This window comes from Simochromis diagramma, unplaced genomic scaffold (genome assembly GCF_900408965.1).
Source record: "Simochromis diagramma unplaced genomic scaffold, fSimDia1.1 OVJJ01000612.1, whole genome shotgun sequence".
NCBI classification, from domain to species: Eukaryota; Metazoa; Chordata; class Actinopteri; order Cichliformes; family Cichlidae; genus Simochromis; species Simochromis diagramma.
The window spans coordinates 1,533,236-1,557,936 of NW_024387419.1; the positions used below are offsets into that span (position 1 = coordinate 1,533,236).

The window sequence follows — 24,701 nt, forward strand, 5'->3', positions numbered from 1 at the left end:
TAATAATAATAATAAAACATTCCTCTTGCCTAGCAAAAAAGTAAATTTCATAAAATTTTTGCTATCAGAATATAATAAAGAACATTCACTAGCTAACCTTTACCTAAGTTTTAATGTTGCAGTACAAGTTAGCTATACTTTTTTTTTTTTCTTTACACTCACATTTTCACATTTATTGGCCTGAACTACACCATGAGACATAGTTACTGCCAAGTGTTTGATTGTCAGAATGTAAGAAGTAAGAAAATTAAAACAAAATGAAATACTAGCTAGTTTTAGCTAATACTAGCTTTTCAAGCTAGCAATATGACGCAGTGGTTGTTAGATGTTTTTTCATAAGAAGCCTACATAATCTTAATTTATAACTAAACTGCTTTGAAAACTAGAAAAGGGACAAAGATGTACATTCACAATCTCACTTTGACTCAGGTCTGTTAAAATAAAGTTGTTTGTGCATCAGCTTTGCTTCATTTACACAGAAGTGCTCGGTTGTTGAGTTCGGACATTGTTTTCCACATTTATCAAACTAATCCTTTACCAGACAGAATAACTGTGAGGCGTTGTAGATGTAGGATTGTGCTACTGTATCCATAGTGTGCCAGCTTACGCTCTACACCTTAGAGGCTTTCGTGGTGTTGTGCCAAGTTTGTACTTTTGTGGGTTATGAGACATACAATAACGTGCGCGTGATTGAGCGATGGCGCTCACATGCACTTGAGATGCAGGAGTTGTTGTATGTCATATATTTCAAAGTTTACTGTATCTTGCCTTGCACTTTATCAAGAGGTTAACTTGATTGGGGGGGTAATCACGTGTACGTGTGTGTGTGTACGCTAAGATTTCACGTGTTTACAGGGTTGTTTTTTTTAATCGATGAATGAAATCTTTATTTATGAAAAATGTATACGGACATAAGTGTTTCGATAAAGTGTGATATATGTAACCAATCACAAAAAAAATATGAATATACGGAGATGTATACACAAATGTTTATTACATTTGTGGCGGTACAATTACTCCAACAGCAGCTCGACACCATTTGACACCAATGTTATTCGTGATTGTGTCATTTTACTATCACAGCGATGTCATTTAAACATCCTTAGCCCAATTGGTACGCTATCCCAAAGAAGAAGAAAAAAAAGAAAAAAGTAATACTAATTTCAAACCAAAGTTATTTAAAATGTAATCCAGTGTTATTTACAAACTACTAACACAAAGAAGTTGTTCAGCTTGTGTTGAGCCTTTTTTTGGGGGGGGGGTTGAAATTTTTGTGTATAATTTTTGATTTGGTTTGTGTTGTACTGAAAATTACTGCAAAGATGTTGGGGAACATAATATATGGAAGCCATTTTGGGACAAGTAATTGCTTATTTATTGCTCTTTTAATTAAATATCTCCTAGTTTTGTTTTTTCTTTTATAGGGTTTGTTTTTTAAAAAATTTTCTGATGTCGCAAACTGAAACTCTTCCCAAGGAGTTACGTGAAGCTGAAAAGAAAAATGCTAGCAAAGGAACTTAAATGAATCCACAGATTACAAACACTGCCATGTTTGTGCAACAGTATTCCATAGATGACATTTGTGAACGCACCCCTGATTTTGAGCAGCCTATATATTGAGACAGTGCTGGAAGCCAGACTAGATGTTGCACGACCTTGTACGTTGCGAGGTGTTTTATTGTGTTATCATGTGCAGTTTGTAACAAAGACAAAGTCAGTGCAACCCTCTGGAGATTAAATGAATTATTGAAGTGTGAATCTTGTGTGTTGTTTTATTTAGTAACTGTGTGATTTGCGGTGCTCTTGCGCCTTCGAGTGTTTTTATTCCAGGTTGACAAAAGAGTCAAGGCCTCTGTGTGCTTTAATCAAAGTAGGTCACAACTAAAGGTAAAGACTTAAATTGTATTTTCACTATTGTCTACCCACTTAACTTTTAGGCACTGTCTCATTGCTTGATTTTTCTCTTTGATTTTTCTATGTATATTTTTTACACCTGATAAATCACTTTGATGTCTGTGAATAGTTAAAATTATCTTTTAGTTTTTGGAGCAGATTCTTAATTTCTGTAGCATTTTTTTTTTTTTTTTTTTAAATAGCATTTTTCTTACAATAACATGCTTCTGCGGCACAAAGGAGGGAGCTAATCGTAGCTTCTGCAGATTTATCCACTGCACATCTGGGACGTGAATCTCTCGTTTCACCACATCCCCAAGCTGCTCCATTTTATTAGGATCTGGATCTATGGAGGCCATATCTCAATCTAAGTGAACAGTGAACGTAGCTTTGTAACGTGATGTGTTACCGTGCTGGAACAAGTTCCAGAAGTTTTGGTCATAAAGGAATCGGCATAGTCAACAACAAGACACAGGTAAGACTGTGTTGTTTAGATAATATCCTCTAATAGTACACCAACACCACAGCAGCCTTATAGAAGCCGGGATGGAGTGATGCTTTCTTGTTGTAGTAAAACTGGGGACTCATCAGACGAGGCAACATTTCTTATACTGTCCAATTTTAGCAAGCCGGCGTGAAATGTAGTTTCAGTTTCCTGCTCTTAGGTGACAGAAGTAACTCCGACTTCTGGGAAGTCTTCTGCTTCAAGACATGGGTGTTCAGAAATGCTCCTCTGCATGCCTCGGTTTTGACCAGTGGTTATTCGAGCAGTCTGGCTGTTCTCCAACAAACTCTCGCATCAAGGAGGCATTTTCACTCAAAAAACTACCACTGATATTTTCTCGCCTTGTTTACTAGCCACGCTTGCTCTAAACAATTAGCCCACATGCTGTATGTTCTTTGTTTGGCTGTAGTAAAGCCAGTCAGTGAGTAATACTGTGTAGGCTGCTCTCACAGATGTACAATAGGCTTATAATAATGAAAACAAAGTGTGGAAATACAATTTAAGTATGACTCATAAACTAAAGTCTGACCTAAACAGTTTTATTTACAGCACCAGTGGATTAGCTAATGATTCATTACAGGCTTTTGAAAAAAAATCATTAATCTTTCTGCTTAAAGCCCAGGGGACTTGTGATGGATATCAAGTCTTTATTACATTGATCCAGCTATTTATCTGTAATGAATGTAGCCAACAGTGGTGAAATGCTACCAGTCGGTACACATACAAAATGAAACAACACCCCCCGCAAATGTAGAAGTAGAAACTGACATAGAAAACTTTATTTCTTCTATTGAAGGTACAGTTTTGTCTTTACATCACGTTCTCCATATCGTGGTCATTTAAACACGTCTCATTGGGGTTTGTAGTGAGTAATTATTATTTCAGAAGTAAATATGTCCTATGTTATAAAAATCTCTTTTGATTTTCTATTTCTAAACCACAAAGAAATCTGACGTTTCTCACTCTAGCTCTGGCATGTCTTCATATCCTTCCTCTTCCTCCTGCCTCCTCTGCTCTTCTAGCTTCTTCCTCTCCTCCTCCGCCTTCATCCGCTCCTCCAATGCCCTCTTCATCTCCTCCTCCACCTCCTTCCTCTTTAACTTCCGCCTCTCCTCCTCCTCGTTCTTCTTTTGATTTTCGTCCTTCTCTGCCTTTTTATTCTTGGGCGTGTCATAGGCCCACTCCTCGTCCGAGTCACTGATGTCGTCATCATCGATGTCCCAGTCGGGCTGGTACGACTCGTTGGATTCGATGAACGGGTCGTCTGCGGGCTCGGGCTCAGGTTTGTAGTTCGGGTCCTCCAGTTTGCCCCAAGCCACTTGGTCGGCCTTGCGGAGGTTTATCTCCAGTTTAGATGGGACCATATTGACCGAGCTGTGCTTTACGTTGATCACCTGCAGGTAAGAGAAATTCAAACTTTGGATGGACAACATTCAAGCGCAATCTAGTTTAAATGTGTTCATCAGAAACGTGTGAACTGATAACTAACCACGGGATAAGCTAATGATTATGATCACGGTTATATTTTTAAGAAAATCTAGTTGCAACTGAATTACTTATTTCTAAACTTCAGATTATGTTTAGGTGTTCACAGCACTCCACTGCTGAGGAAAGGTCCATCCAGCATAGTTAGTGAAACACAAAGTCTTTATCTACCTCTTTCTCTCCTAAATACTTTTTTCCAACCACAGCCAGCAAAACCTGCCAAACAAGAGTCGGGCGCTTTGTGTGCTCACCATCCTCAAACCTCAGTCCATTCACTGATCTTTGAACATGAGCTCAAATGTTCCAAGTGTAAGTGGGAAAGGCGATTCCCAGCAGACAGCAGATACTTACCCCCCAGAGGTGGAACTCTTTCTTGAAAATCTTATTGTTCTCAAACTGGATTTGACATGAGAGCTAAAGAGAGGACAGAAGACAGAAACGGTGTAGGTCTTATTGCATAAATGGGTAAATATACAAATCTGTTAATGAAAAAAAATCTTGACTTAGACCATGATTATTAGTACTGGGTATAAAATTAAAATAGCACTTCTTAGTAAAATTAGTAAAAAGCTTGAAGACGCTTGGCTTGTATGTCCTTTTCTATGGTTTCGACTTCCGTAATCAAAGGTAGAGTACAACCCTGTCCACATCTAACAGTTCAGTTATTGGACATCGCTTTTTTGCTCACAGTCGGTCAATGCAAGTTTACACTACTCTCCCGAGAACCCCTTCGTGGTCACTTTGGTCACCTGAGAGAAGTTTATCGGTAATGGTTATTTCACCCTATCTCGCCACATGTCGCTGAGTTTCATTGACTTTCGATGCTCTCTGGTTGCTACGGTGTTGCTAATATTTTTGTTTTTTTATTTATTATTAACAAAGTTAACTTCATGTATGCTCAGTATGACCTGAAACTGGCGATTGAGCTCATACAGTCACCAGACTGCCACTGTGCAGCATACAAGGACCAATCAAATTTCTTTTGCTAACAATGAAGGACTTCAAGAAGTTGCAGCAATCAAGTTGTCATGGTAATGCTGAGGGTGGCTGCGTTCACTCGCAGACAGATTGGTGACAGTTTGCAGTGAATGTGAGTCAGTCTGTTAATGAGTGCAACTTTTCTATGACGCATCTCTTTGACCTACGGATGTTAAAGCGCTGATGTACAAAAGTAATTTAGTAAAACCTGTTACATAAATGCAGCCACTCTCTAATACACAAACATACACATTGCCATCTTATTGTGGTTGATAAATTAGCTACATGTGCATCATAGACCCTCTTAAAAATATTACAATCTCAGAAAGTGTTACAGGATTGTCATAAATGACTCATTTTTGGACCTCAACAGGAAGTTGAGCTAAATCTCATTAACACCTGTTACTGTGCTGAATCCTGATTTGTTAACAGTTAATTAAACCACAAATTATTAGAATAAGCTGCTTATTAATGAGGTTGTCTCATTGCAAAGTCATACTAGATCCAACCACATACGCTGTGCGTTGTCTGTTTCATTAAACTCACCACCGTCCGGTTGGCCTCTATGCTGGAAAACTCTGGGTTTGCGTTCTTGGCGTAAATGGTCACGACGACGCTGTTGCCAGTCTGATGCCAGTCATAGCGACACGCCACCTTCTTCTTGTCCTGCAAACACACACGTGAACCCACACACACCGGTGAGCTGCACAGCCAGACTGCTGCGAGACCGAGGAGCGACTCGAAGGCTGATAATCATAGTTATCAAATCTAAATCAAAACATCCCAATGAAACCTTTTTATTCCTGCCCTGGTTTGAGTGTTTGGATTGCTTTAGCGCTCTTCAAGGACATTTGAATTTGTGGTAAACATGATTTGTTCGACTTGAAGTTTGACTTGTTTTTTGTCTGCACTCACAGATAAATCTTCCCACTCAAGTCTTTGTTTTATAGTGATCAAAAGGACAAACAAGTGAACCGTGCACGCAAAAATAGGTCACTTTAAAGCTTTTTTTGATGTTGTTGTCAGCCCTTGAGATCTGTTTTCCTTTTTCTCTGCAAACTTTGATCCGATCCCCGGTGTCCCACCAGCGGTTTCTCTAGTACATTCTCCAGGTGGTGCATGTACCTGCTTTGGGACCCAGCGGTGTTTCCCCATGGTGCAGCCCTTCTGGTCCAGGAAGGCGTTGAAGTCTGTTGTCTTGATGCAGCAGCAACTCCAGTACTTGTACCTAAACAACAACAAAAAAAGAAAATACAAAGAAATGGTCACAGTTTGTAAGAAACAAGCCGTGTCATCCTGGAAACAACAACAACCCTACGTGATCCCCATGAAATGAGACTAATTCAGGTTTTGTTAGGAAGCTGCCCAGCAGTAGGAAGCCCAGCGTTACACTTAATGTGATTTAAAAGCAGCGCTTGCAGTTTATTTACTCTTGAAGTCTGTTTGTAATGTTGCAGATTTGCTTTAATTACCAATCTTTAATTAACTCTCTTATCTCGACGCGTTTATGTTTCTTGCTTTGCCTGCACGGCCTTCAGTTTTGTTTTGTTTGCGTCCCTCCTTTGTATAAGTCAGCTAATTGTTGTTTTTGATACGAGCTATGCAAATAAAGAATGTAATTACGGTTTTGTTACAGTGGATTAGACTTGTTTTTGTTAAAAAAGAAAAAAAATCTCCAGTAAACAAGTGGCAGGGTAGAGTTTTTGTTCTTACCCCTCGTGGAAGACGGGAGCTCCAGGATGGTGGGTGCAGACCTCCATGTCGGTCTGTGGTCCTTGGTAGACCTAAACACAGAAACATAGCACACAATGCAAAGACCATCGGATCAGTTATGGGGACGTTTGATAATATTAAAGATTTAGGCGTAAAAGATTACGTTTTTCTTCCATTTTTAACAGGGCGATGTCACATTTTCTGTCCAATAAGCGGTGTTCAGCCATATTTAATTGTAAAGGCAAAGACCTTGAAGGGTGAAGTGAAAGGATAGCTCCCTTTTATGTCAGCACTGTTTGTTAAATATAAAGCAATTAAAGTTAAGGTCATCAGTTCGTTCGTGAATCATAGTACCTTCATAAATAAACATCAATCCTATCCTCAGTCCTTTGTTTCTGAAGTTCTTCCCATCAGAGTTCATTTCATCAACAACCTTTTTTGTTTTTGGAGGAAAACAGTATAGTGATACAAACAACAAAACGATGACTAAATAAAAATGAGTACACAACGAAATCTTCATCTGCCTTATGACAATCAAAGTAGGCGAGTAGTAGCTTCGATTTCTGTCCTTTCAGTGACGTTGTTGGCTCGATTTCATTTAAGACTGGTCTGTTGGTCCTCCGTGGTATTTATAAACTCCGTCTTCTCACCACATCTCAAAAATACTGATGATTTAGTGACTGTGCTGTTTTCTTATTGTTCAACTACAGGTGACCATGAAGGAAATCAAACTGTACGTAAGCCTTCTTTTCATGTCCTTAGATTTCTAAGATATTATCCGATGATTTCATCGTTGCCTTGATGTGGCTCATACTTTTTATTGATCCTAGCAGGTTAAAGTTCACGATCATTTCCATATCATTGCCTTCTATGTCGAAGGTGGCACCAGTGTAGTTTTTAGTTCAGGACTTATTTAAATTAACGCTTATTAAATATTAATTAAGGTTTGATCATGTGATCAAACTGAATTACAAATGTGGATTGCACAACACTGGACAGTATATTTCTTCATTTCCATTTAATACTTGTACAGCTGCTGTTATTGTGTATATATATATTTATATTTCTTATACATTCTTATATAGTTCTATACTGTGTATTTGTGTATTTTGTTGTACAGTTATTTTATTTTCAAGTTTAATTTATATATTTTATCTTATTCTTTCCCAGTTAAATTTACCCTTCATTCTAATTTGTGTTGTACAGTTATTTAATTTTTAACTTTAATTTTTATATTTTACTTTTATTCCTTCCAATTTACCCTTTTTAATTTTCATATTTATTTCCTATCTTATTCATAGCCTTTTCTTTTTTCTTTAGGTCACGAGCAGTTGTGTAAGCATTTCACTGCATATCGTACTGTGTATGTGACAAATAAAATTTGAATTTGAATTTTGAATCTGAATTTGAATGGGTTTAAAATCCAAAAATAATTTGAAAGTAAAATTAAAGACTTAAAAAAAAAAATCACATTTTTTTAAGGTAAACTATGTGAGCGTGAAAGCTTGGTGTGGTTTGTGAACTGTGATGTTTTACTGTATTTAAGAGGGTTAAAGGTCAGAATGATGTGAAAACACAGAAGCGATGTGTGTGTCACCACTCAATTCTCAGTTTCTCACTGCCTCCATCTTTGGTGACCGATAGTGATGTTGCACTCTCAACCCCCGGGTAAACACTTTTGATCACAAGTCAAGTGGTGGAAGGTAACCAGTCTCCAAACACTTGCAATCACGCTCAGAGAGACTGGTTAAGGTTTACGAATAACTACCATCCAATTTATAAATGCAGACAGATCACCAGCATGTTGCCATCAGTCTGAGTGGTCTTTCTGCAGTAGGTGACTGGATTCAGCTGGCTGCCAACTGGTTATATTCCAGTTTACGGTCAAGTCTGCCAAGCACCGATGTCATCTGGCAGTTAAATCTCCATCCTGCTGCAGCTATTTACAAATTTGTGTTTCAGATCTGTGAGGTTCTGTCCACACTCTGGATTCAAGTATGAATTTCTGTGTATGCAGATGGCAACAAATTAGCCATTTTCACTCATTTATCACAGTTAAGTGCCTGATTATCACAAACAGGTTGCATGTAATTGCCAACCTGATAACTGATAACTGATTACAGACCGACTCCGTCTTATTGCACGTTTATCATCGTCTTGACGCACAATTTATTTTCAAGCCGAGTATTTATAGTTTTGTGCTCAGGAGTACAGTAGCAATCCCATATATCCTTAAAATTTTATACTGCAAAAAGAAAAGAAAACATTAAAGTAGGTAGAAGCCTTGCATTCACTAGTCCATTAAAAACGAAAAAGCAATCACTGGGCAAACAGCGCCTCCGATACCTGTAGCATACTGTAGTTATAAGGAAGCAGCATTTTTCATAGAGTTCTAGTAAATATGAAAAGTCAGTCAACTGTTTGGAGGCTTTACTTTTGTGTGTTTTCTCTACATTTGAGGAAACAAAGAGCTGCTACAGTTAGTACCAGCTGATATGTGTTGTTGCCTGCTTTGTGCACTAGATGGCGCCCTTAATAAACTTTACAGAGACTGAAGCAGAAGCTTGATGGACTGAACTCAAACGAAAGCGCATCAGTGAGGCTGCGTTACTGCCTGGGTGCATCTGAGGGGGCCGGGTCAAGTTATTACAAAGCTCCAATGCCGCTCCACTATGTTGTGTAATAAATGGTTAAGAAAACTGCCACATGTGTGTATTATGATGACTACTTTAGTGTGAGTCTTTTAAAAGTTGTTAAGTCTCAGCTTTAAGTAAGTAGTAAGTAAGTAAAATGTATTTATATAGCGCTTTTCACAGATGAAAATCACAAAGTGCTTTACAACAGAGAAAATGGGAATATAAAAACAATACAACAGTAAATAAAACAATAAAACTATAAAAACAGCATAAGAAGAAATTAATCAAATGCTTTTCTAAATAAAAATGTCTTCAGCTGTTTCTTAAAAGAATCAATGGAGTCCGTGCAGCGAAGAGACAGTGGGAGAGAATTCCACAACTGTGGTGCCACAGTCTGAAAGGCCTGATAAGCTCAGATTCAGGCATTAAATCACACAAATGACAAAAAGACACTCACTGTTTTGCATCCTGCGTTTTTGCAGCGGGTCCCGCAAATAACAGCCTGACTCTCTGTTGGAAAAAACAAAAACAGAGATAAGACACTAACAAGTCCAAGTTTTATTCCCGTGGAGTAATTCTAACAGAGCAGTGAGAGTGCACGCAGTTTTGATGTATTGATTTGTGCTGTACTGAGATCAAATTATTCTCAGTGTGCAGACATTTTTTCCCCTCTTTTTCAGAAACGTCTCGATAAAACTGGAAGTGTGCAGCACATACTTAGAAAAAACTACACTTGGTGCACGCTGCAGTCACACCCAATATGACGTGAAGCTTACACAGCTGCTGCTGAGGTGGTGGAGGGCGGTGAGAGACTGCATTCCTGATATTTTTTCATTGTATCACTCTGATCTGGAGTAAGAGTGAGACACGTGCACTCCTGAATCCACGATAAACCCGCCTTACCGGCTCATTCTGACTTTAATTGAATCTGAAAAGTTTACTTTTCCCTAAATGAGAAACACCTGCTAGTGTAGCATCAATATTTCAAACTGTTTCCAATACACGTCAACTCGTCTTTCACAGATATCGATTTGAGTGCGGCGCCTCGCTTACTTTGCCTCATTTAAAGATTTACGCACCCGATTTCAGAAAAGTCTCAATGCAGAGCTGATTGTTTTGAAGAAAGTTTATTTAAGTGACTTTGAGGTTTTTCCCACACTAACATCTCTAGAGTTTAGAGAGAATGATGTGAAAGAGAAAATCCAGGGAAAAACAATTCACAGGGAGAAAATGTCTTGTTGACACCTGAGCAGAAAGATCAGTCGACTCAAAAAACCACTCGTCACAAGCAAACTATGCAGAAGAGCATCTCTGAACGCACAACACGCTGAACCTCGAAGCAGAAGACCACGCCAACTATCTACTGCTGTCAAGTTAATATGGACCAAAGTCTCTGAGAAAAGTTTCCAGCAGGTAAACGTTTGTTGTGATTCTTTTAAACGGTGAGCGTTTGTGTACCTTTCTTCTCGTTCTCTCCTCTCTTGCTGATGTCCAGTTTCTCCAGCGCCTGAGCCAGCGACGCCGACACCTTCTGGGGAAGTTTGGTCATGGGCTCGTCTGAACTGTGCACGCGCAGAGAAATGAACACACACACACACACACGTTACAACAGAGAAATGAACACACACATACACAAGCATGAGCAGACTGACGCACAAGAGTTACGCAGTGAATAATTTATTCCAGCCGTAACCTCACGGTGACCCCCGTGACCTCCCCCCCATGACTTCGCTGCACAGATAAAGCAAACAGGGACAAACACACAACGTGACAAACTCCAGCGATCACACGCGCATCAGAAAAAGGTGGATGCTGATATAAATGAGAGCTGACTGCAGATCTCAAACACACACCTGGGTCTCTCCTTCTGCAGCATCTCTGCAGATTTGGGGCCCTGATAGATTATCTCTCGGCCTTCGGCGTGTTTAATCTCGCCCTTATCCGACGACACCTCGGGCCTCAGAGGCTCCTGGGGTTTCACGTCGCTGTGGCGCCCGCGGGTACAGCCCTGCGTTCAAAACCACACGGGTCACTTCAGTCATGCTCAGGTAATGAAGCTCTGGATGAGATTCCAGATTCCACATACCTGATAATACCTTTCACGCTCCTGTGACAGCTTCAGTTTTTCAGTTCTTATTAGTTTGTTGCTTTGTTAAATACAAGTCATTTAAGCTCACACCAGTGACTCCAACCTCGCTCATCTTGACAGAAAAACATCAAACATTCATTTTATGTGATAGGATAGACTGTATATTGAAGATGGACCTTTAAAGCTGTATCATCTCTATTGGCCAGACTCTTTTATTTAATAGTTATTTTCCAGCTTTTTAGTTATGAAATCTCAAACCAAGCCCTCACCAGAATCTTGATTTCAGGTTAGTAAGTGGAAATTTCAGGATTCCCACTTCATAATTTCATGATAATAACCTGAAATCTTAACTTCTGCTAACGTCTTTTTCACTGGCAGAAACTCCCCAACTTAATTAACTTAACACATTAATCGTCATTTTAGACTCATAATCTGGTTACCTTTTAAAATAATCCAGTAGATTTCCAAAATGTACTTTTTTGCTCTTACAGGGCAGAACTGATGATACTGATACAGAGTGTGTAAGTATTTGGTAACAGCTGAAAGAATGTACACAATATTTTTGCACCCACGTTTTTGTTTTCATTGATTGTTTCTGTCACAAAAATGTAAAAGATTCAGGTAATTAACCAAACTAACTTGAGTCGATATTTTGAGATGATAACCTGAAATTGTAACTTGCGGAGCGCAAAACTTTCAGGGGCAGACACGAGCTTCCATACGTTAAAGACCAATTAAATATATTGTGTACATGCAACTATTACCAGCAAATAAAAGTTCAGTCTTCGCTCTGTCTGGAAGAATTATGTGTGTATCAACCTCCCATATTGGTTTTTACATCTTTGTGTACGCTCTTCATCTTTAAATGCCATCTGCATGTCCTGGGCTGAAGATGAAACATCCTGATAACTGGGCAGCAAATTTTCAACATAAAACAAACATAGATTTCCCGCTAATTATCCCTCACTCATCATTCAGAGCTAACCTGTCTGTCCTGCATGATTAAGCTCGTTTTAATGGTTGAAAAAGTATCATACTTCATTACAACACTGGGGTTTTAGTTGGTTTAAAATAAATGTTGGAAATGCCCGACACTAACTCTCATTAGGTTTCACTCCACTGCTTTTGCTGCCACCTGATTAAACATTCATCAAAAGAGCTCCATGTTTTCTCCTAATTTATTCTCTGTTTTTTCGGTAATTTCACCATGACAAACACTTCTGGAGCGTGGACCCTGAGCTTGTGTTACCTTGATGGAGAGAAACTCAGAGAAGTCGGTCGTCCTTTTCCTACAGCAGGACCAGCCCTGGAGACACAAACAAACAAACATGTGATTAGCGTTGAGTTTTATTCTCCCACTCGAGTCAGACTCTAAGAGGAGAGTTTACCTTCAGTGCATCGTGGAAGACGGGGGCTCCCGGGTGGAAGAGGCAGGAATCTTTTAGAGTGGAGATAAAGACAACATGAGTCTGCATATAGACACTCACTGAGATCCCAGCTGCTCACAGGGTCACTGCAGTGTGGAGGTGCCGTGTGTCCCTTATAAGGAAGGAAGATGGCCGTCTCTCTCACACGGACACAACTTCTACGTGATGTCACGCAAACCAGCGCGTGATCAGTCAATCTGTCACGATCACAGGTTCACACACTGTTCGTGTTTAGTGCACACAATCTGAATTTGAATCGAGTCCCAAAACACTACATTAAAGTAAAACTATTCATGAGTGCTCCCTTTCAAAATAAAAGTGCAGAGCTCCTTTTAAACGTGGCTGAAAATTTAGACGTCATCATCCTCATGAAGGAAATTCTGTTTCTTCAGACAACCTACAAGTGTCATCTCACACCCAGTTTTCTTCCACTTCAGCTCCAGGTCTTTGATAACAGGATGACTCAGAGTCGCTGTAACAGGTTTAAAGTAAAGGAGCAGACACATGCAGGAGGATCTTACCATCCTTGTTCTTGTCGGGGTCAAACTTCTGCCCACAGCCTTTGTTGTAGCACAGCAGAGCCATGTTGGCCTCGTGGACTGTGATGTCTTCTTCTTCACTGTACAGTCTGCACTCGTTCGCTTGCGTTTAGATATGTTCCTTCACACCGGCCGTGTCTGCAGGTCTTAATGCCTCGGTCGGGTCTCCAGAAGTTTCTCCAGCCAGGCAGAAAGGAGAGATCCAGAAGGAGTCGTCGCCTTGTGGAGAAGTGAGAGATAGAGAGGGGGGTCTCCGTCTCTCTCTGGTTCAGGCCTGGCTGAATGAAAGATAAAAATAGCAGCTCACCTCCCTCCTACCCCCACGCCCCTCTCGCAATTTACAGCTGTCAAAACTTATCTGGGGGTGGGGGCTGACATTCCTCCCGGTGAGTGTCGGCTGTCACAAACAGGCCTGCCGCGGCCCGGCAGCAGCCACAATAGGACTGACAACTCCTGGATTTCCTGTCACTCTGTGCGCTGGATCCACTGCAGAGACGGCAAACCAGTGCTCGAGACGCTGACAGACATTTTAATTCCACCCTGTGCTGAAACTTCCTCAGCGCTTTTAAGGGGATTGTGTTCCACATGTGGCACTCAGTGACCGTTAATAACTGGTCTTCAGGGAAGATTGTCCACAACACTTTGGAGCCCGCCTAGTTCAGGGACCCCTAAACTCATGTGACACGAAGCCATAGGAAGGGAATACTTAATCCCAGTGTGTCCCAGCACCATGCCACTTCTTTTGTGTATATTTGTACCTCCACAAGACTACAAGACCAAAGCACAGCGATTTAGGCGAACTTATAGTGGGCTTTCATTCGTACAACATTTTGAAACTGTTTTTTTTTTTTTTTTTTTTTTTAAATGTGCTAAAGATATCAAGAGATGCCATCATGAATGGAAGTGCAGAGGATTTACAACAAAGTGCAAACCACTGGTTACACTCAGGAACAGGAAGTCCAGACAGATGAAACAAAGAAACTTGTTTCCAGTGCGCCACATCACCTGTCAAACATGGTGGAGGTGTTGTTATGGCATTGGCACATATGCGAGCCAGTAAAAGCAGGTCTTGAGTACTTAGTGACGATGTGACTGCTGACAGAAGCAGCAGGGATGAAGTCTCTGCACACCTCACTCAAGCAACTCATGAGTTTCTCAAGATAAAGAAAGAAAACGACTCCAAATCAGTCACCTGCTCTCCAACCAACAGAGCAGCTTTTTAGTTACTAAACACAGGCGGAGAGACCCACAACCAACCAGCAGTTAAAGGTCTGTTAGATCATCTCAGTGGAGGAAATGCAGCATCTGTTGATGTTCCCGAGTTTTAGAGTTCGGGCTGTGATTGATTGCAAAATATTTTCATCCAACTATTAAAAACAATCCTTGTGTTTAAAATGAGTTTGTTTGTGCAATGACTTGAATTAAAGTCTGCACTTCAATCACATCCCGACTACAACAAACTGTCCTGATACTTATGGACCTAACTGCATCCGTGTGGCAGCACAGCCTGCTCTCCGCCTCACATCTCCCTGACAGGACAGTTAATTCAGCTCAGGCTAACACGGTGCAGAAAGGCATTTATTTATATGCCGGCCTTTTGTAGTTTGCTCCTAAAATATCTTTCATCCCGAGCACACTGAGACAAACTGCCAGCGACTCCAGGCGACAATAAATTATTCACTCAAGACAAAACACTGCTGTTTGTCAGGCACAGGACTTTTTAAGTGATTTATTTCCTACAAAGAATCAGGAATAAGAAAGAAACAAAAAACCCTGAAATATGACCCAGTGTATCAGCGGCAGCATCAGCGAGCAGCCCTCGATGTGATTGTGGAACAAATGTGTACAAACGCTTTCATTATTCAGGGCTCAGCGGGAGTCGGGAGGTGGGAACACGTTTCTAAATCCCTCGCTGTGGGAGCGTTGATATCATGGCAGACAATGGCGGAGCAAATCAGAGGCGTTTCACGCCAACGTGTAGCAACAAGAAGAGATTAGAGGTATAGACTGTAATCAGACGTAAACAAAAAAACAATAACTATAGGAACTGGAGAGGAGCAGAGGCTGGAGGGTTCCCACGGTGTGGGGATCTTTTGAGGCTTTACTCAAGTTTGTTTGCATCTTTTCAGTGAGCTTTAAGCATAAACGTAGATTTACCAGAATAATGAAGGTGTTTATTGTCGTAAATGACATTTATACGGTGTGGTAAATGTTTTCTCAGAGGAGTTGGGTACATAATAAAAGAATGCTGAGGAGGCAATGTGAACTAAAGGGAAGAGTTTAAACGAATGCATTGCGGATATGCAGTGACGCGAGGATGCTGCAGGCTGAAAACAGAAGGTTTAACTGCATTGTGGCTGGTTAGCAGGATTCAGCGGTGTAGAACAAAGAAGAGGATAAACATCTTTTAAAGGTGATCATGTGGCTCAAACTAACAGTTCATTTACTGACACTTAATAAACCCACTCTGACGTCCCCCAGCGTTTATAGGCTACTGTGTTTTTTACCCATCTCATACTTGAAGGGAAACACTGGGTTTTCTGCACAGGGTGCTGGTAAAGTTATCCAGACAGCAGGCCATACTGACCACAAACACATGAAAAGGGCAACAAACATGATTGAGTGACTGTTAGCAGCAGGAATGCAGTTTAATCATGTATAAGTTTAAGACTTAATTCAGTTTAAATGTTACACGTTTTAACCTGTGCATAACTACAGACACTGTAAGCATGTTTATTTCTGCTGTAATTTACTCACTTTTGGAGTAAACCTGACCCGGTGGAAGAACAAGAACCACATGTTCACAAAGTTTGTCTGTTTCCCCCCCCTTATCTCTTCAAGATGATCCCAAACCGCTGCAGTAATGATGAGGTCCGGGCACTGGGGAGGCCAATCCATGACTGATAGTGTTCCACTTTGTGTTTTTACTGCACTGCCAGTGTCTTTGGGATCATTGTCATGCTGAAAAATAAAGGCAATCAAATGATTTCCAGATAGTGGAAATTTTTATGGTCGATCAAAATCTGATGGTACTTTTAAGTATTCTTCACAGCCACCTGCACACCATGCAGCTAACAGCTGTTTGGAAATCACTTTGTTGGTGCAGAAATACTGTTTTATGTGTGTCAGATTGTGCTATCTTTGACATTTTTATAGATTTAACTGAAGAAATTGGGACAAATGATGCATTTTTATGACAGGGTGCTTTTAAAAAATGTGTTATTTGCCAAGTCGTGTCATGTGCAGACAAAACACTGCTTCATCTCTTGAGTTGTGCATGTTTTCCGTGCACACAACTCAAGCGTGCAAATGAGGGCTGGCTCAGGACTTTTACACAGTACAGAAAATGTACATTTTTATCAGTGACGTGTAGCATATTTTGCGCTGCATCTGTGCCAAAAAATTATTCGCAGTTAATTTGGATAATGCATTTAATGTGACAGGATCTGATCTTATATCCACATTCCCTGATTTAAAGCCCTCAGATGTGGTGAGTGCACAGTAACTCTCCTGCATCAGCAACGAATGTTGACGGTTCAAGCCTGCAGCTGGAGGCAGATGTAAGATTTTAATGCGTGCCTTTGATTAACGTCAAACAGTCCATTTTCTTCAAATAAACACGCTCAAAAAGCGACCGTCGAATCTGCCAGTCTCGATCAAATTTAAGAAGATCGCTGCTGGTAGAAAAACTGCTGAAATATTTAGTGGACGGTTTAAAAATCTCACTTAAAAAGAGAAAAAAAAGTTGCGCAATTAAGAAAACACATTCTCAAGCCCTCGGGGTGGCGCAATTAAAAATCAGAAGCTGAGCCGTTTGACACTCGGAGACCTTGAATGGTGAATATTTTCAGAGTTTATAGACTTTCCGACTGTTTGAGTTAAAAGATCACAAAAACACTCGCTTAGGAATGAAAATGACTTTTTATTTCTTTCAAAAAAAAAAAAAAAAACAAAAAAAAAAAAAAAATAGAGAGAGAGAAAACAAGTCCCTAGAATAAACAAATATACTGCTGTAAAATAAAAGCCTGTGATTTTTTTTTGTGTTTTTGTCAACTGTAACATCTGTTTGCCTTTCCATGCTTGATACAATCCATATATTTCTGCTTTAAATAAATAGAAAACATGTACAAAGAAAGAGATGGGGGGGAGGAGACAGAAGAGGAATCAGAGATTAAAAGCTGTACTCTGCTCCGAAAAACATTTGGCATCATTGTGAAACTCATGGCTGATCCTGAAGTACGGGGCAGGTCTGCAGCCCTCCAAAGATTTCTGCATCGTCTGTCTGTTCAGCCTGCCCCCACCGAGTAGCAATCATACCTATATACTGCTGTAAGAACGCTAATATCTTTCAAGTTCAGAAAAATAAAGAGTAAATGAAAATAATGCAGGTAATGAGTATGTCTTTAAGCTGTGTTGTGAGTGTGAAGGTGTGCATTTCTCTATATACAGTATAGTGAGGCAGCAATCCGAGGGTTCTTACCAAAAAACAGATGTAGAAAAAACAGAACGTGCACAAGAGATCATCGACTCGACACACCGACTCACCGACACAAAAATGGGGGGGATTTACCATCGAACAGCCTCTCTCTTTTTGCTCGTCTTCCTTTTCTTGGGGGGATGGTGGCAGGGGGGTTGACTCTGCTGCGACCCACAGGGGACGCCGCAAACCAAGCAACTAATGTGAGATCTCTGGGACAAGTTCAACCGGGTGGTTACAGCGGCCAAACATCTGTCAGTCCAGACAAAGCGATGAACCTGCCCTTGCGCTCAGATAATCCATCCGCCCCTTCGCGCTGTCGGGGCCGTTTAAAGCAGCAACGACAACAACAACAGGAGGGAATTTATCATGAGCACCACCGCTGCGACTGTCATATCATGCTTTCTTAAAAAATTCTTTGCAAGGGTGGGGGGGGGACAAGAAACACCAACAACACAACCATGCACTCCCCGAGAAAAAGAGAGATGGCTCGCCAGAGAAGAGTCTGCTCGCTCAACGCCTCAGCAGACGTTTTAATATGACATCAAGGTTTATCCATGTATCCTCCTCCACTTAGATTCATGCTACAACAATGCAGACAGGCGGCAGCAGCTTTTTTTTTCTTCTTTTTTTAAAGTTGAAAGAAACTTTGCAACGTGGCCACGAGGTTCCCCAGGACTGATCCCAGCAGGCTAACAGCAGAAAACAGCGGTCGAGCTGGGAAAGTCTCAGCTGTAAATGTGAGAAAGAGTCTGAATTTGAGGGAAGGTGAAGCACTGAATAAGAGCCCGCATGCTTGGCCACACCTTATGTGATAAAGCCGTAAAGACTATTGGCAAGTTGCACTGACGCTAAAGGTGGCAAGCCAGCAACGGAAAAACCACCGCGGCCATTTTTTCTGAACCCACTCAATCTTTCGACATCGGAACATTTTAAAACCAGTCGAATAACCTGATCCCAACTGGCAGCAGTAGGTTCCACTCAGAGAAAGTAGAACAAAAATAACAAAAGAAACGCAAAGACTGCAAAGATTACATTAAAGCAAACAGTTAACCTGATTTCACCTCCACGTCCTGGCTCTCATTTTACCCTTCTTCATTTCAAAGCCTAATGAGACTATTACAAACTTGTTATCAATCATCAGATCTGCAGTTAGACCTCATGTGATTTATTACTTTATCATCCAGGGCTATGATGACCTGATCCTGGATCAGTGCCAAGCAAATCAAGCAGCTTTTATTTGTGAAGTGTCAATTTATCACATAAGATTAGAGACAGTAAGGCAGCTGTCCTAGAATATAAAAACGGTCTCATATTGGTGCCAAAAAAGGACACATCCATTAACAAAATAGTTTTCTTTTTAAAGCTGGGACTCAAAAACACAGGTGGCCCAGAGGAGGGGGAAGTTTTGAAGACGGAGAAGATCCAAAGAGTCCATATTTAGGACACAGGGAGCATCAGGAACATCCAATCACAGAATTTATCGACTATTTAAGAACTCCAGGTCCAGCTGCTTCTGTTCGCGGGCTTAGAGTGCAGCCAAGATATCTGGATGAATCCTGCTGTTGTTCTCTACAGACCTGCGCACAACCAAAGCTCAAAGGAGATTGGAAAACAGAACTTGTACTACAAGTTGAAACCAGAAAGCTTACGGCAGCAAAGACCTAAAGATTCTGCATAGTCGTATTTGTTAGAAGCCGTAGATAAGCTTGAGGTACGTCTCTCCAGCCTGCAAGCCGGCAAACATAAGCACGTTTTTCTTTGACTGTTGTGCAAAAATGCCAATATGCCACGTCTCGAAAACAGATTTACACGCAGTGGGCAAGCACGAACAAACGACGAAATCCAAGACAGAAACGAGGAATTCACTGGCGTAAAAAACCAATTAAAAAAACCCCAAACAGATTAAGTTTCCTGTGTTCTGCTCGAAGATCACTTGTGGCAGTTACTACGTCGTTGAAATTTAAGAGGTGTGCTCAACCACTGGGTACGAATGACATCCTTCTCTGCGTAGGTTTGCAAAGACATTTTGGTGCCTCTCCGCAGAGCTATAATAAAACTAACAGGGAAGAGAGCTAATATCTCGATCAACTGTCCCAGTGATCAGTGGACTCACTACTTTCCATAATTTTCCTAAGTGCCCCTGAACAACAGCTGGTTGACTGACAAACCTCCCAGTCACAGCTGACATCTAAGTTCCAACACTTCTTGGACTACATACTTTACTAGTTCTAGAAAAGCACCATTTTAGCTCGCCCACTTGTAACAAAACACCTGGATATTCAAGCGTCTTGTGATTCGCCGTCGAGGTCCAACCGGAGACACTCTGTAGGCTGCTGACATCATGACTGGCAAATATGATTGGAGATGGAGGGAAAAAAAAGATGAGGACCTCACCTACCAAACACTGCAGAGATGTTAAGGAAAAGCTCGAGAACTACAAAGCCTGAGAGCCGGTGAGAGGTTTAATCTACTGCTAAAAGACTGAGACATCAAGAGAGATAATAGAGCTACAGTTACTGGCGGAGAAGAGGACGGGGTGGGAAAACCTGCTGTGGGAGGTCTTCCACAGGTTTCAGGGGATACTATGAAGAGAGGCTAAGCTAACACAAGACTGCAACAGGAAGCTTCTAGAAGCAGCATCTATCCAACAGCGACAGGGATGAGTGGACAATCTAGACAGAAACTGGTTATTATAGCTATTTTTTTACTTACACATATCTACACATACCAACAGTGACAAACAGGCTAAAGAAGCATCCTAGAGAAAGACCAACTGGACCAGACAGGCTGAAGCGAGATTGTAGAGACTTCATAGCAGAGTGGGCGATGAGTTTGATACTGGACAACCACTGATGGCTGGGATGGAGATGCTGGACTGAGATCGGGAATGGTACTAAAAAAGCTTCAAGTTCATTGTTAGAATGGCAGGAGAGTAACCTTGAGTTTCCCGCCAAAGTGGCTGGTAGATTTGACAAACCTATTATGTTGTAAAACCCTAAACTACTTCTACACACTTCAAATCTTCCTCAACTTTTTCATACCAGAAAAGAAACAAAACCCCCAAAAACAACAGCTCTGCTACGGCAGGATAGCCACTTGAGTGCAACATTTTTGCATGTGCATTTTTGCAACAAAATTTGACTTTATAAAAACAAATCAAGCCCATTTTGTGTTAAACTTATCGGATCAAGCCTGGCTTAAAATTTGACCCTCAGAAATAGCCCTCGATGAAGAAAAGAAAATACGTACACATAAATGTGTAAGGATACACGTGGACACACGAGAAGTCGTTATGCATAAATACACCCACAGTCAAACTCATGGGGATGGATGCTTTGGCTGAGCTGAAAAGAGTCAAATTTGATCCCCACAGATTCTTGGAACCACTGAGCGAGGGGGACGCCACAGGTTCAGTGTCGCACTTACAGCCACTCACTTTGATTCAGTGCAATTAAAAGTGAATTCAACTTGATTCAGTAACATTTAACTCACTCTGTGCCGCTGTCATCGATCACTGGCACATACTGTGGATCTGCCAAGAAGTTGTACCTAATGAAACAAAGCTCAAATCCTTAAAGACTGGTTGATGAGCTGATGAAGAAGACAGGAAAAACAGATACACACAGATAGATCCAACTGAGGCAGAAAGTCAACAAACCACAGGCTAACAATGCTAATTAACACTGAGAGATGAAACAAATATACACTTTACCTATTCCTAAACTGACCACCAAGTTGAACACAATGTACAGTTGGAGGTCTCGTCACACCAACATTTGACACAGCAAATGTCTGCTAATTTTTTAAAATCAAGTTTAACTGTTGTGATCTTTGATAGAAAACTGTTGCCACCAGGATGTGTTTGGGGGAGAAAAGTGGTTCTTCTGAAGCCTGTTAGAGCATTTATTCCTGTACTGCTGTCTAACATTTATGGAATAACTAAACTTAGCGCTAACCCTTTCAAAAACCTGAAGGAAGTCCGGCCTCCTTTGTTCCTATGCCCTTAAAGTTCTACATTTTGGACTACCCTTTATTGAGCTCAACAACAAGTTTGAGAGTCAATAAATAACTTTGATCCATTTTTTTGGAGCATCTTTGACTTCAGGGTCTAACTTGTAAAAGTCAAACTCAGGTGTAAGACTGCTCCTCTCCATTGGCCCATCACAGCAGCTGCACCTTTATTCCAAAGTCAACAAACCACGGATATAATTTGCAATATACGCAATTCAAAATTTTGAGATAGCCCAGAATTTAGTCTCTTTTGGGCAGTTGTTACATTTTGTCTGTGGTAGAAACAAGCGTCCAGTCTCCTGATGCCCTGGATGATCTTTTATTTTTGTATTTAGTAATGGGAGTTTTCATTTGAAAACAGCACTGCTTAGTGACTTAGGGAAAATTGCTAATGGTGCAGCTCTGGATAAGTTTAACGTAGGCCAACCTCATGCTGTTGTAGCTTATTAGCTACATGCACAATTCTTTTCCTTACCGTTTCTCAGAGTGAAAACTTCAAAATACTACAGCTGTATTTTCAGTAAACCTTTAGTTTACTGTCTAACAGATCTCTTTAATTAATCTCTTTAATCAATGTATTTAATTTATTCAACTAAATTTCTATAATAATATTCAGAAAAAATAAACTACCCACTAGAAAAACAAAGGATAATAACAAAAAAATCCCAAACTACCAAATTACTATCTAACTAGCTAACTGCTATTAGCTTAGTTTTGCTGTGTCACTTTCTGGTGTGACTAGGCCTTAAAACATAATTTCATACAGTGCTAGCATGCTGTGCCTGCTAGCTCCCATCTTTCTGTGTGTATCTGTAGCATTACGTGGAGAAAAACAATGCTGTATGAGTAACAAAGACTTTAGCTCAAAACCTTTAACAACAAACGCTCAATTACTATTAACAAATGCTTCAACAAATCGCTGTACAAGCCCCGATAACATTCAGGAGAAGTTGGCGAAGAAAAACTGACAGAAAAATACAAATATATCCCAACAAAGCGGAAAATTACAGGAAACACACCGAAGAGGATTTGCCACTAAATCTCTTGCTAAGTGGACGGTTGTGGACGCAGACAGGGAGCGAGGGTGGGGATGGAGAGGAGGTCCGTGGCAAAGGTATTGTCTGAAACAACTGCTGAGCACACACACACACGCACACACACACACAATAAAACAAACACTTGTCTTCTCGTAAGTGCTCCAAAGTTGCCGTTGCAGGCGAGCAGTGACCCACAGAGGACAAAATAGCACCAGTATGAAATAAAGCTAATTCTGCAGCAGAGACTCTCACAGCAGTCAGACACATTTAGCCTGACTGAAAACTAGAGGTAGGATTTCCTGAATCCCCTCTTCCCTCCTCCCCGTCGTTCTCTCTCGTCCTTATTCCCTCTCCTGAAACATCACTCCATCGATAGGAACACAAATCAGACAATAAACAGAGAGAAGCTACTCACACACACACACACACACACACACACACACAGGTGCAAAGAGTTGTTTCAGACAACGACCAGCCAGGATAACATCTTCCCCATCGAACCCCTGCCATCGCTCAGTCCATCCTTTTCGTCATCTTCTCTTCCTCTTTCCAACTTGACTTTTGGTTTCAGCCCGGTTATCTTGTGTCAGTCTGTCGTTTCAGCTTGAGCAAATCATCCTTCCGTCCATCTCATCATCATCCTCTTGTGTTTGTTTATGCTGTTTGTTTGTTTGTTTGTATGTATGTTGCTTTTGGCACTCTGCTTCCCCTCCTGACTGGATTACATAAACTGCATCTAAACAGACAAAGAAGAGAGAACATGATAGGAGAAACGGTTTGTTTTGATCACAGAGAAGCCCTCTGACACTCTGCTCTGACGGCAGTAAAGAATTTCTCAATGGGAAATTACACAAAAAAAACGGAGGGGGAGGAAAAATGGCAAGATAAAACGAGATAAAAAAACAATACAAACAAACGTCTATGAAAAATACCAGCATTTCTAAAAATTGCTGAACAATTGAACTTCCCCGGCCCTCTTAAAAGCTATCAGATGAAAACACAGATGACCTGGTGATCATTCTTTACCCTGTCTTCTATGCATTTGTTGCTTTTGAGATGACTTTCTGTGTGCCAAATGTTATTTATGACTGTACTGCTGGTTTTGTTTTCAACCAGTCTGCCACTCTCAGGTTTTCTGTGGATGACTCAAGACAGGTTGGGAGAATTTTCTTTAAGGAATCGGGAAAAACAAACCTTTTTTTTTTTCACTATTTTTCACAAACTACCTGTGCTTGTCTTTCTATTTCAGTGTTTCCCTTTTACAGTCGTGTTGCAAATTTCTAGCCATCCAGCATCCTGGAGTCACCTCTTTAATGTTGACCTTAAATCTGGTGTTGTGCCCACGAGGTGCCCATTTTCACAGAAAATATGCCTCTTTTCTACTCGTACCTTCTCAGCTCGACTCAACTTTTACGGTTTTCAATTACGTGGTAGTAGCTGTTACTTTTTAGTACCTGATGGGCCGAGGTTCCAGTCTGAAAATGTGAGGTCAACAGACTGCATGTCATCGATTGGTCACTCAGTAGTGAGATTGAAAACAAAAACTGCCATTTTTGAAGCTCTGCAATGACTCAAATGGCTCCACAAAAACCAGAATCGTGGTGCCGAGTCTGACAAAAAGCCATAGACCAAGCAGCGGGAACACCATCACCTCGACGTCCTCCATTGTTGCGTTATGATTGCGACGCTTATAAATGTCATAGACTTGCGGAAGCGTTGCTATAACGACCCAACACATATTGAGCTGGTACTCAATTATAATGGAAAACAACTGAAACACAGTTGATTCAAGTAAAGCCAAGTAGGCACCAGTGGAAAGAGGCATAAAATGGATGGAGCTCCTGGTCGTGTACAGTGAAGCCAACGAGGAATTTAAAATTTTTAAAATTTTCATTTTAATGTCTTTTT

General features: G+C 40.8%; 2 protein-coding genes across 7 annotated transcripts in view; both read right to left on the bottom strand.

The window, feature by feature from the left end:
• Positions 1 to 1,245: 1,245 nt before the first annotated feature.
• On the bottom strand, positions 1,246 to 17,216 carry zgc:92429 (uncharacterized protein LOC445063 homolog). Its single transcript, XM_040012578.1, has 11 exons — positions 13,248 to 17,216; positions 12,688 to 12,737; positions 12,549 to 12,605; positions 11,064 to 11,218; positions 10,669 to 10,772; positions 9,668 to 9,720; positions 6,575 to 6,645; positions 5,987 to 6,089; positions 5,408 to 5,527; positions 4,235 to 4,297; positions 1,246 to 3,792 (listed from the first exon to the last, which is right to left on the bottom strand). Exons 1-11 carry the CDS (start codon positions 13,309 to 13,311, stop codon positions 3,358 to 3,360), a joined length of 1,275 nt encoding a protein of 424 aa, XP_039868512.1. The 5' UTR covers positions 13,312 to 17,216; the 3' UTR covers positions 1,246 to 3,357.
• A 3,216-nt stretch (positions 17,217 to 20,432) lies between these two features.
• Positions 20,433 to 24,701, bottom strand: part of si:ch211-200p22.4 (phosphatidylinositol-binding clathrin assembly protein) — a 109,796-nt gene continuing 105,527 nt past the window's right edge. For all 6 annotated transcript variants that reach the window (XM_040012571.1, XM_040012576.1, XM_040012575.1 and 3 more), the window contains one exon: positions 20,433 to 23,529. In XM_040012571.1, the coding sequence (XP_039868505.1) occupies positions 23,515 to 23,529 (15 nt within the window). In that variant the 3' untranslated portion in view covers positions 20,433 to 23,514. The remainder of the gene's footprint in view (positions 23,530 to 24,701) is intronic.

What these genes read in the sequence shown, in the direction of transcription:
- zgc:92429 (XM_040012578.1), bottom strand. Translation starts at nt 13,311, where the DNA reads ATGGCTCTGCTGTGCTACAACAAAGGCTGTGGGCAGAAGTTTGACCCC. An exon ending in TCTTCCACGATGCACTGAAG is followed by an intron (nt 12,606 to 12,687) that starts GTAAACTCTCCT and finishes TTGTGTCTCCAG; the next exon opens with GGCTGGTCCTGCTGTAGGAA. An exon ending in AAAACGCAGGATGCAAAACA is followed by an intron (nt 6,646 to 9,667) that starts GTGAGTGTCTTT and finishes TTCTGTGTTTAG; the next exon opens with GTCTACCAAGGACCACAGAC.